This window comes from Drosophila miranda, chromosome 4 (assembly GCF_003369915.1).
Source record: "Drosophila miranda strain MSH22 chromosome 4, D.miranda_PacBio2.1, whole genome shotgun sequence".
Lineage (NCBI taxonomy): Eukaryota > Metazoa > Arthropoda > Insecta > Diptera > Drosophilidae > Drosophila > Drosophila miranda.
Window position 1 is genome coordinate 29,338,464 of NC_046677.1, and position 12,508 is coordinate 29,350,971.

At 47.3% G+C, this 12,508-nt stretch overlaps 3 protein-coding genes across 3 annotated transcripts; 2 read left to right on the plus strand and 1 right to left on the minus strand.

The window, feature by feature from the left end:
• Positions 1-408: 408 nt before the first annotated feature.
• Positions 409-5,355, minus strand: LOC108163452 (DNA-directed RNA polymerase, mitochondrial). Its single transcript, XM_017298740.2, has 8 exons — positions 5,000-5,355; positions 4,809-4,934; positions 4,348-4,741; positions 4,146-4,289; positions 3,317-4,073; positions 2,125-3,258; positions 838-2,060; positions 409-772 (listed from the first exon to the last, which is right to left on the minus strand). The coding sequence occupies exons 1-8, from the start codon at positions 5,172-5,174 to the stop codon at positions 643-645; spliced, it is 4,083 nt and encodes a 1,360-aa protein (XP_017154229.1). The 5' UTR covers positions 5,175-5,355; the 3' UTR covers positions 409-642.
• Positions 5,356-5,830: 475 nt separating this feature from the next.
• Positions 5,831-10,179, plus strand: LOC108162594. The gene is made up of 7 exons (XM_017297412.2): positions 5,831-7,228; positions 7,287-7,759; positions 7,827-8,021; positions 8,735-8,874; positions 8,932-9,442; positions 9,507-9,923; positions 9,986-10,179. The coding sequence occupies exons 1-7, from the start codon at positions 6,025-6,027 to the stop codon at positions 10,106-10,108; spliced, it is 3,063 nt and encodes a 1,020-aa protein (XP_017152901.1). The 5' UTR covers positions 5,831-6,024; the 3' UTR covers positions 10,109-10,179.
• Positions 10,180-10,262: 83 nt separating this feature from the next.
• On the plus strand, positions 10,263-12,479 carry LOC108162597. The gene is made up of 4 exons (XM_017297415.2): positions 10,263-10,744; positions 10,806-11,103; positions 11,165-11,377; positions 11,441-12,479. The coding sequence occupies exons 1-4, from the start codon at positions 10,559-10,561 to the stop codon at positions 11,563-11,565; spliced, it is 822 nt and encodes a 273-aa protein (XP_017152904.1). The 5' UTR covers positions 10,263-10,558; the 3' UTR covers positions 11,566-12,479.
• Positions 12,480-12,508: the final 29 nt, after the last annotated feature.

Sequence of the window (12,508 nt, forward strand, 5' to 3'; positions counted from 1 at the left end):
TAAAATATGCCATGGGAAATGAAATAAAATAAAATGGCATTGGATAAATACAGAATAATGTACACAGTTTTCTCGCAACGGGATGTGCGGCGTGTAATTAAATTTCCAAATGAGATTTTGGTGAAATTTAATGAAAATCAAATAAATTTGACTGATTTAAATTAAATAAATAGAAGAAAAACAAATTTATCTATGAAAATGGAAATTATTCCCGGAAAAGTTAGGAAAATTCCTCTAGAATTTGGTAAATTTAATAAGATTTAATAATTAATACATCAATCTGTGTTCTGATCTATAGTGAAGCTTGTTGGCCAGGAAATCCTGAATACTTTGGATATGTATTAGGGCTCTGAAGCTCAGTAGCTGCACAATTTTAGTAGTCCATTTCGCTAAAACACAAAAACACTGTTTTAAACAATTAAAAGGAATAATTTTAATAAGCATTTTACAAAATCACATTTGGCATCGATCCACTCGACGATCTCGTTGGTTTCTTTTTGTTTGTTTTTTGGTATCAAAGGCCGAATTTTTCAACAAATTAAATATGTAGTAATATTGCGTAGAGCTAATGAATAGAATTAAAATTAGGCACTGTTGTTGTTTGTTGTTTGTACGTGTAGCTTTAGTGGGAATAACCATATCCTAGCTGAAGAAGTAGATCGAGTCCAGTACGTTGCGCAGTTCAAAGTCCCCCTTTTGGGGGAGTTGCTTGAGGGTGCGATTCAGCTGGCGCTTGGAGAGATCCTCCACGGAGCCATCGTTAGTAAAGTCGCTGTAAGAACAAGATAGTGTTTATTTAAGAACGAAAATAAAGCCAAATATAGTGAGGAAACCTACTTGTCTTTGAAGCTGTACGTGTTCCGCATAAAGTCCGAGAGTTGTTCGAGAATTGGCTGCGAGTGGAGTGCCACAAACTGCTCCCGGCAGCTGCGATTCAGCTCGGGCACAGTGCAGGCATGCGTCCAGAAGCAGTCGTGCACGGACACAAAGGTGATGCCCTTCCGCTCGCAGTGTAGCGAGGTGAGCATCATGTGGGACGAGTCCAGCGAGTGGATAAAGTTTGGCGGAAAGGCGTTCTTCTGCTTGAGGATGTTAGGCCGCTCGTACATGTCCATGGACATGTTGGCGTTGACGCGCAGTCCGGTACGTGAGGTGTGTTTTATCTCCTGCCGGTTGTACGGCTGCACCACGGGCAGACCCAGCGGGGTGATCCACTCCACGTTCTGGCTGCACACGCCCGAAATGAGACGCGCACACTCCGTGAACCAGTCTTGGATCTCTCGCGTCGATGTGAACATCTCACGTAGACTCTCGAACGTCTTGGTCGTTAGGTAAGTTGACGCCGGCCACACCCAGTCCTTGGGGAAGTCATCGATGTCCTTCAGCTGTCGCGCTATCTGCAGTCGGGCCCCGTAGCGGGTCACACCATAGACTGTAGTCATCACCGTCTGCTTGATAACCTTACGGCGCACAAATCCAGCCAGCGCCTCGGCCACATGCAGTCCGTTCTGGGCATCGGCTTTCCGACCGCGCTCCACCAGCGTGGCCACTGCACTGTACACATCCTGCGGTATGGGCGACGGTGCCAGGTTGACGCTGTAGGCGCCCGCCTTGTCACGACCCAAAGCTGCATAATGTTGCAGCCCGTTGCAGGAGCCATCCTGATGAATGGGAAAACGACTCATATAGGCGGCTGGATCGGGGGAACGATATACATTGGCTATCTCCATGCAGCAGCCCAACGTCTGCCACGGTGCGTCCGACTTGGCCCACCACATGCCACCGGTGAGAGGATTATCCGCCGAGTCCAGTATCTCCGGCATTATCTCCTCCGCATACAGCAGACGCTCGCGTACCGAGTCGCGCTTCTTGAGGCCCGTCAGATTGATGCAGTGCAGCTTGAGCCAACTGAATCCATCGACGCCCAGCGGCTGGGCCTGATCGAAGATGAGCATCGATCGAGCCAGATCAGAACCCAAATGGTTGAGATGTGGCGGCACAGGATAGACGCGTCCTCGGAAGTCCATGTTGTGCGGCAGCCAGAAGACCTTGTCGCGGTACTGCAAAGGGTATTCGGAGAAATATAGTCCCTGAACGAACTGGATAATATTTTAGATTACTTACATGTTGGGCCAGGGACAATCTGTAGAGGGCATCGCACCACAGACTGTACATCTCGGCCTTCTTCCGTCGATGGCCGAGCTTCTCGCGGAATTGCTTGGCGAGATCCGCATTGGAGACGCCACTGCCCTCGCTGTTTTTGAGGAGGGTTGGCAGCGGCGGCAGGGAAGTGGGCGGCTGGGGCACGTCCAGCTTGGCATCGCCACCATTCTGAAATACCTCGATGATGACATCCAGCAGCTGGGTGTTCACGCGCCACGGAACGCTGGCCAGTTGGTTGAGCGAGTCCAATGCAGGGTAGAGATGCTGCGGATTCGAGGCCCGTATCCGCTCCCACTGCTGAATGGCCTGATGTGGCAATCTAATCAACTCGGATTTGTTTAGCAGGTAACCACCATTGTGGGGCGTACTCCAGGGTTGCGGGGGACACAGCATCGGCACCAGATTGGAGTCAAAGGTGAGAGTCTGCTGGCGCGAGCCACGCAGTAATCTCGAGAGCACCGGGTGCGGCTTCACCTCCTCCTTGACGAGGCGACCCTGATTGCGGAACAATGTGTAGAAGGCGGGAAGCAGGTTCTGTGATGAGGTGGTCTTCAATTTACTCTTCTGACGCATTATGTGCGGATCGATCTTGATGTCGCGCATCAGAATGTTGTATAGGAATCGACCCACACCGGCCAGCACGTTCGACGGCCATGGCACCTCGGGCAGATCCATGCTGGGTCCGCTCTCCCTCTGCTCGTGTACCAGACGCTGCCACGCTTGTCGTGCATTGTCCTGGTTATTGCCACTGTCCCAGAGATCGCAATAGGAACTGTAGATCTCACCGACCTTCTCAAGCGTGCCGTTGTGCTTCTTCTGTTCGATCTGATAGCGTTGCTGCACCTTCTCGCCAAGCTCCTTGTACAGCTGCCCCACCGTCGGACTAAACGTCTCCGAACCCTCGCCCAGCTTGTACAGCTCCTTGATGAGTATGTCGGCAAAATGTGCGGTGTCCAGGGACTTCAGATATGTGTAGTAGTTCATGTAGCCATGCGGCTTGAAGCGTACTTGGGCACGCAACGTGTTGAGGTCGCGTACAATAGCTGTCGAGATTTGTTTACGCCAACTCTGCTCCAGCTCCTTCAGTCGTTCGCGCTGGAAGGAAAAAAAAAAATTGTAGCACAAATAAGAATGAATCTAATCCAGCACATACGCATTTATCAGCATTGGCAAACTCTTTGGTTTTCTCGATCGATTTGATGGTGATGCAGCCGTCTAGTTCTACTTTCAGCTGATCGCGAGCGAGTTGCTCTAGTTTCGCTTTGCTATAACCCCTCTTCGAATTCATAATGGCGCAGTCTGCATCCGTTGTTCTCGCTTCAGTATCTGCGCCCACTGGCAGTACATGATCGTTCAGATGATTCAGAAGCTCGTTGTCATATCCCAGTAGCGGCGGCACATAGACAGGCGTGAAATTGGGACGAATCCGACGTAGTGCGTCCAGGGCAATGTCACGTTGATCGGCAACGAACTTAGACTTATCCATAATCTGGTTCAAAGTGAAGCCTTCATCCTCCGCTTGGGATATGTACTGGGTCAGCTTGTGCTGGTTCTGTTCGTCTGGTTCTAAACGACCCAAACACTCGAAGATGGCCGCATAGGTTTGTTCGTTGAACGTCAAGCCATCCTCTTCGAGCAGCTTAAACATATCTTCGAAGCGCTCGAAGGATCCCTTGCCCGCATACCCATGCAGCAAGATGTTGTAGAGATCAATCGTGAGGAGGCCTTCGGTTAGACGTGGACTCGAGCTCTTCTTGATCCGGCTGCGATACGCAATGATGGTGGACAGGGCTCGACTCAGCATATTGGCGGAGACACAGACATTCAAATAGGTATGCAAATTGATTTGCAATGCTCGCTGCTTGCTCAGACGCTCCTGCTCCTCATTCACGTGAACCTTTGACTTGAATCTATCAAACGGAACGGAAAGGAAGGACTTAAAACAATCGTAGAGTGTAAGATTAGGAAGAAGACTGGTCTACCGCTTTTTGGACTTGGCTGTAACGTTGGGCACAACGACAGCTGTGACAGCGGGGCTGCTTTTGTCTAAAGGATTGATGTAGGGTTCTATGGTTTCAAAGGGATCCACCACTTCCAGCTCGTCCGCGGGCTTGGGTGCACTGAGGCTACAGAGAAAAGAAATTGGTTAATTAATTGGTTTCATTACTTATTGACATGACTCACCCGAAATCGGCTTCCTGCTGCTCACTCCCCATGCTCTCGATGATGTCGCGGAAGTTGTGAAAACTCTTGAGGATGTTTTGCACCTCTTCGGGACTCGCGATGATTTGTTTTGTGTACTCGTCCTTGCCAAAGAAGAGCAAAGGCCGGTCATCGTATATGCCAGACTCCAAAATGGACCCATCCAGTGCCTCCATGTCGATTTTCTGGTACTCCACGGGCTGCCGCTGGGACATGTCCAGCTCCAGGCCGACTTTGCCCTTCTTCAAGCCGCGTTTTTCTTCCCGGGCCCGCTTCTCCAGTATTTGCATTTGGGTTTTCTGTATGAACTCGGCCAGCTTCTTCGACTTGAGGCGCTTAACGCGCGACTTTCGTTCGCTGGCGGTCTGCTCAGTGACTGCAAATCGAGAAACCAATTGCAATCATTCAATTTACTTTTGTGGACTTCTGTGGCAAGTACATACCCTCCAGCAGCTCCACATACTTGGCGTAGCGTGGCTTGCGCAAGCGCTTCTTCTTTCCATGGCTCTCGGCCTCCGTCTGTGTCGGTGCAGTGGTCTGTGGCCGGTGTGCGAATGGTGTTGCAGTAACTGAAATTCAAAGAATGCGATGCACAATAATTGAGATTCTGTTTCATGCGTACTTCATCACTCACTTGCCGGCATTTGGCGGTATAGCATCTGATAGTACTGCTGATAATGTACGAAATTCTGCGATGCAAAGGTACCGCCGCAATCGCAGCACGCCGTTGTCGTGCCGTTGGCCGTGGGTGGCGCTCGGAGCACCTTGTGCATGGCTGCGGCTCGATTTGAGCTCAGCAAACGATACATTTCGGATGTTTGCCGCTACGTGGGGAGCCTACACCAGTTGACACTCGTTAAACACATTCAATTCATGCGGTTCTCCACAATTTTCACACAATTCAATTGCATAACACACACACAGAAAACCAAATTGGAGCCTTCACGTGCAGCCGTGTTGTTTTTTTGTTTACATTTGCTCAATTTATTACATGGCAACTACACTGTAACTACGCAGATGCTACAAATCTTCACGTGCGGTCGCGGCAGTGTGACCACGGATTTATCGTTAAATATACCGTCCGAGCCTCAGAAATATACTAAAATATACCCTTCAATTATAAAAATACTGAAACTCAAGTTCTATTTTACATATTCCTCGTTTTCTTTCTTCCGTTGAATATTACTAGCTATATAGAACATTTAGCCATGCCCACTCAATTTTATACGATTGATGAATCTATTTTCTACTTGACTGAATGATTTTAAACTCTTGCATTTGTTGGATTTAGTCTAAAAAAAGGTTTTAGCGAAGAAGGTCAAATAAAAATGCGAAATGTGTTTTTTTGTTTACATTTGCTCAATTTATTACATGGCAACTACACGGTAACCACACAGTTTGGGCCAGGGCTGCCAGAGCTGCGTAACATTGACTTTGCACTATAAATGGCATTAATATGCCCTTAGAAATAATCAAAAGTTACGCGTTTAAAAACCGAATGATGAATTCCATCATATTGGAACATTGGCAGTGCGATGGTTAAATCTACATCCAATTTAGTTACCCCCACTCTGGTCTTCGGTAAAACATTTTTCGATCTGATTGCTTGTAATTTCCCGTTAGAGTTTAAATATAAACCTAAACACAATTTGATCGACAATGCCAGCAAAACGTCAAAAGGGTACCCGTAAAACCAGTGTTGAATCGTTGGAAGCTGCTTCCCCTGTCCATCCAGAGCCGCCGAATGTATTTTTGTATATACAACTGGCAAAGATCTGCCCGACCACCCTGCCAAAGACGATCCATCCATTGGAGATCCATTTAAGGCAGGGCGACAGTTTGATCATCAAGTGCGACGAGCACTACAACACCGAAGGGATTATCCGGCAGAATGAGTTCAATACGAGGCCCACATTTGCGTTGGTCTTCCAGCAGGACAACCTGGACCGCATCAACCATGCAGCCAACAATCCGCTCCTTGTTATGCTCTACATGCGGCAGAGCGATATAACCAGCGATTATAACGGCGAGGAGGGGGAGGCGGAGGATGGTGAATTTATTGACGATCCACAGATGGTTTCCGTGGCCAGCATTTTTGACGTTGGTTATGATGAGCACAGGGAGATCGACTATCACCCTGGGAATGAGCAGCTGGTGCTGCTCAGCGCTGGCTATCTGGACGTGATCAAGCTGTTCGGTCATCATCGCAGCTTGATCAGTGAGTGTCTCTACCTCTATCCCGTACCCGATGTGCCCCAAGAGCTCCGCACCACCGTCCACACGGATTGGGATCTATATACACTGCTGCCCATTGCCAAGGAGCTGACTTTCACCAACATGGCCTTCATTACCTTTGAGTCCATCTACAATCTAAAGGAAGAGTACCTGCTGGATGTGGACTCCATGATGATTAGGATCAGCTTTCGCTCGAAGCTGCCCAACCAGGGCAACGAATTCCAGTTGATTCCACTGTGCGAGTTCTCGAACTTGGAACAGGACTGCATAAGCAAGCAGTTCATACACCATGTCTTCGAGTACTTCCGCCAGACCATCCCGGGATACAAAACCACCGGCCTGAAGTCCACCATGGAGGTGGAGATGCACAAGCTTTTCTCGCAGCTCGCCCCCTCCGAAGGCCTGGAGGTAGAATTTTCTATGATTGACACTATCTTTGATGAGGCGATCATCTGCAATGGCTTTCATCGCTATATCCTCACCAAGGCGATGGCCGATGCTCTGTGCAATGCTATTGTATGCCAGCAGTATGACATGGCAGTGGAAGTTTTCCAGTCGAGCTCCAGGAACTCCTACCATAAGGTGTTCCAGGGCATTCTGGATCCGGCCATAATGCTATATCCAGGAGGTAAGTACTTCAATTCTCAGCTAAGTTCGAATTGGCTTAAAATTTGTTTCTTGTTTAGTGCAAACCATGCGCTTTGCCGTCGCGTTGGAATACGTGGGCAAGAGGAAGTCCCGAGCCAAGCGGCAGACGATCGTGAGCATCCTGAGTCAGCGGAGTGGCAAGAACGAGACTATGCTGCCGACGTTTGCCATCATTAAGCTCTGCCTGCTGGCTCCGATCGGCGCGATCTACCAGGAGCTAAAGGTATTTCGCGAGAGCTTCATTAGCCAGAACCGCCTCCTATTTTGCGATCAGCCCTACAAAGAGTCACTTGTAGTGGACTTGGCGGAGACCCAGCGAGAGTCCTATGCTCGTTTCGACATGTTCATGCGCGAAACCATCAGCTTTATTCTCAGTAAGAGCGTGAAGGCCATCGAGGATCGGAAACCACACTTTTGCTGCGACATCCACAACCTGACGAACATCTTGCTGAAGCTCTTGGGCAGCGTGTTCAATACGCGCACCCCCACCAAAACAAATGCGGAATTTAAGGTCAGTAGAGTAGTCGTTGTAGAGAGTGGTTGTAGTAGAGTGATTCAATTGGAACATATCTCCTTAGAACCTGTGCGCCGACGCCTATAATGAGCTGGAGCCCCGAATCTATAGAATATTGAACAGAGTCGAGGATGCGGGCTTCGATAATTTCGTAGTTCATCCCCAAATTCAAATGGATGAAATTATCGATTATATCAATGCCATCAAACTGCTGTATGCTGTCAAGGATGATCGTATGGCTCAGTATGTGCTTGAGAAGGTTAGTTCTTCATTTATTACAGTGACCCGATTCTAATCACGTAGAGAGTGAGTGAATTGTATTTTTAGCATTTAACTGGTTTAAGACTCAGCCAAGAAAATGGTAAACAATTTAAGATACAGATTATAGCTCTGCATGAATCCGCAGTATTTATAAAATCTTTATAAAAAAGCTTAAGCCGAAATTTTCGAATCTGACTCAGTAAAAATGACGATAGCTGCTTTTTCAGTAAATTTTGGGCGAAAATTTTGATGAGACACTGATTCAAAATGACCGAACGAAACATATACCGAATCGAAAAATGGACAAATTAAGTGCACAAACAGTCGCGTCTGTTTGATATGAGATATGTAGACATATAAACAAATGTTCCTACATTCCTCAAACAATAACCTATACCTGTGTCTGTGCAACCACAATTTGTCACTCTTTTTTGTGAGAAAGAAAACGATCAAACGCTTCCTAAAATGCTTACAGTGATTCACGACATTTTGTCGCTAATTTGATTAGATTGAATGTTATGAATAACTGACTGACATTAACTTCCCGGTAGTGTATCAGTTATGAATGAACTGAATCGGAAGTAAGTCATCGGTCATAGTTAGGGAATATATTTAGCTGATTATTTTTTAAGGGGAAGTCAAAAACCACTTACTCATCAGATTTGAACCTCCCTTAACTTACTTCCTTTTTCGTATAATTAATTTTTTCAGGCTTGCACCGAAAAGTCATATGATGATCGATTGAACTTTTTTATGGTTATCGTGCATATGGAACGGTGCGAATATGCCGATGCAAAGGCGTATTTTAACTCGCAGGAATATCGTGTGCCGGAAACCTATGAATACTTTGCGTAAGTTATCGTACACAGTCCTTATCACACATGACTGATATCACGTACCATTCACAGAGACTGGATTAAGCTGTACCTAAAATACCTAGATACGCGGGACGATCCGGAAACAGCTGCGAATAGTACGGAGTGCCTGTTACGTAGTCTTTTTGAGTTCACGAAGGCAAATGCACTAATGCATGAAGGCTGGATCCTGCTATTCTGCTACTATTCGAAGTTCAAATATGAGCCCGGATGTGCCTATGCCCGTTGGCAAGGCAATTTTGCCACTATGCAAATGAAGCAAGGCCGTCATGGTGCTTCCACATCTCCGTACAGTTTGTGGGGCATATTTCTGACTATCCTTCCGGAATTCTCAACGATTCGCGGCACTGTATTCTTTGATGTTTTCAAAACATTCGTGCGCTTGGGCCTCTACGAGTTCGCCCAAGTGGTGTTCAGCGTTGTGGGAGATCAGTGCTCCGAAGCGAATCGATATATGATCAACACTCAGCTGAAGATTCTACTCAATCGATTGGAAGATAATTTTGTGGTGCGGACCTTTAAATTCGGCAAAGATGATAGAGCGGTGGGTTTCTCTACTCTCTTCCTATTTGATGTTATTTTCTGATATCCTGCTTTGTGCTTTTCAGGCCGCAATGAATGCCCAACTCAATGGGAATGTGGAGTACTATCGAGGCAATATGGCGAAGGCGGCCATCTTCTATGGTGCCACTTTGGAGCTTCCCGTACTCGACGAGAATGAGCGGGATTATTTCGTTGTTAGCAAAATGCGTTTGGGTTACATTGCCTACGAGAATGGGGACTACTACAAGGTCATTCAGGCCCTAAGCTATCCGTACATCGGCAAGCTGATTCCCATGGTCTCGAGCTATCTTATGGGCAAGGCCTTCTACAAGCTGGACAACCTCGATATGGCTTTGCAGTGCTTTGCCAATTGCACCCGATCACAGAATCATGTGCCCATCATTTGGGGTTTTCTTGCTCTGATTAATCTCCGCTTGGGGGAAAACTACAAGGCCTTGGAGTGCTGGAAGTATGCCAAGATTGTAGGTGCCTATCCCAATATCCTTTCAAACCTTCCATTCACTTCATCTGTATTCTCCTGCAGGATCCCCTTTTGGAAATCGAGGATGAGATGATCTTTGAGGAGCTGGCAGCCATCGACTGTGACACCGTTGATATGTACATCGATGTGCCGGGCTTCCAAACCGATGTATCATTTTTTGAGTAATTTCCTGACCTGGTTACATGAGCGATTTTGTATATATTTTATTTTAGTGGAATGAGAACCCATAAATCTACAATTTTCTGCTCTGCTGCTTTTCATAATAGCTTCATCTGCTGCTAGCTTGGCACCGGTTCTGATTAAAGTGGAACTGTGGGGTTGGGGCTGGTGCTGGCGCTGGTTCTGGTGCTGCTGCTGGGTCTAAGGCTGTGTATGTTTTCCCCACTTGTTACGTGCCCCTCACTTGTAGTTGTTTAGCAGCCGTGCCGTGGCTTGTTGACACAAGGTAATGAGAGACAGGACAACCGCAATTGCTTACATAAGACAGACACAGTGAAGCACAGGCACACATACAATACAGACTGGCGATGGGACGGGACTCACATCATTGCAGACAGTTGCATTCGCTGGCTTTTTATAGCCGACTTTCGAGGATGCCACAGTCTGCATCCAAGCATGGCCCAAGTCGGAGGTGTTAACGGAGGTGTCTTCGCGGCGGCAGCCCTAAAGGACATCGGAGAGAAGCCAGCGGCAAGTGTGGCCAGCAGCACTGCCCTGGCCATCAGAAACTCCACGATTATAGCCCATCGACTGTCCATCTATCTGCCGCAGCTGTTGCTTCCCTCGCGAGACCCACAAAAGGTATGAGTCTCTGTCTCATCCCAAATTAAACGAGTAGTTTATGTATGGTTTCTTTTCTCAGCTCATAACCGAAATAAACTGCAGTGTGGCCCAGTTTCGGGAGATGCTCATCTTCATTGGACAGGCGCGGGACTCGCCGGAGTTGCGCGAGAAGATCCGGAAGCTGAGGCGCAGCTGCTTGGACGCCTGCAAGCACACGGCACACCTGATCACCCCGCAGCCGCGCCACTGTCTGGGCAGTCCCAGCGAGAGAATGCACCTGACGTTGCTCTACCATCTGAGCCAGCTGTTCCATCACGAGCTGATCAAGAGCTATCGTCTGATTCAGCTGGTGCCCCTCGATATGACCGAGTATTATGGTGGGCGAGATGTTCTTCTAAGGAGCCATTCACTGATTCACTGATTGTATCCCCCATACAGCTCCTTCGCGCACTGCTCCCTCTAATCTGGGGAATGTCATCAGTCAGATCTTGTTGTGCAAGCAAATCAATCCCGACTTCCAGCAGGAGGAGCTTTGCAGCATCGCCAAGGATTCCCAAGAGCTGAGCGAGTTGTTGGATGAGCTTAAAGCCCATATGCCCTTGCCAGAGGCAACTCCCACTCTCGATGTGGAATTGGATCAGACAAAGAAATGTAAGTACTTCCAAGAGGATTATCAATCCTAATCTTAATCCTAATCCTTTCTTACGAGTACAGCCGGCACTGGTTTTGTGTCCCTCAAAACACCCGTTTGGTATGCTCGCCAGCGTAGACGCAGCTGTAGGAGCCGTAGTCGCAGTCTCTGCTGTTGTCTGACCTCATCGCATGGCAAAACTTATTAGACGAAAGAATGATATCTATAGATATTAGATAGGAAGTGCGAAACATCCCCAAGTTATTTCCCAAGATAAGATGCAAGTTGATAGAAGCCCAACCTTCCTGGAAACCCCAAAAAATTATGAATACAAAGAGTCATTCCATCGAATGGTACGTAAAGGAAAAGAACCACATATAATCATTGATTAATTATCAGCTAGCGAAATGTAAGCTAAGAGTGTAATTGCCTCGATGATAACTGTGGCAGCAACTCTTCGGGGAATGATAAAACTGGATTCCCAGAAACGATAATAACAATAAAGCCAATGTGGGACATGGCATCAAAGAGCCTCAAGGCTATACGATTTTGAGTGTGTAAAGCCGATTAAAGCCAAACCAGAAATACTTACAAATCGGTGGAGGCAGAGTGGTGTTTCTCAATTTCGATTTCGAATGAAATCTGAAAGCTCTTCGCCTTAAATGATGCACAAAGGGCGATAAATTCCCAGAAATCAGGCTAAATCCCCACCCTTTATAACGGGGGCTATCATACCATAATTTTGCGGGAAGCCGCAGAGCGTTAAGTTTATTTGCTGTGGGACTTAGCGACATGCCAGCGTTCCAGGTGACAACACTGTAGGCGGCTGTAGGCCCACCAGGTGGTGCCTGAGCCATAAAAATTGATTAGATTCCGGCTTACATCTCACTCTCGAGACGACGACGACATCACGCCCTGTCATTGGACAATGGCAACTGTGTTAAGCATCGCATGATTCTCGAGCAGATGATAATAGATAGTCGGCCAGAGAGAGAGAGAGCGAGACGAGACCCGACAACAGTGGATCTGGATCCCGCATACCACATCCGAAAGAGTGAGCACATTTGTTGGTTGATTTTTCGCATAGTTTAAGTATTTTAATTTTAAAAATATGCCTTTGTCTTTTACAAAACATATCTCTACATTAAAAA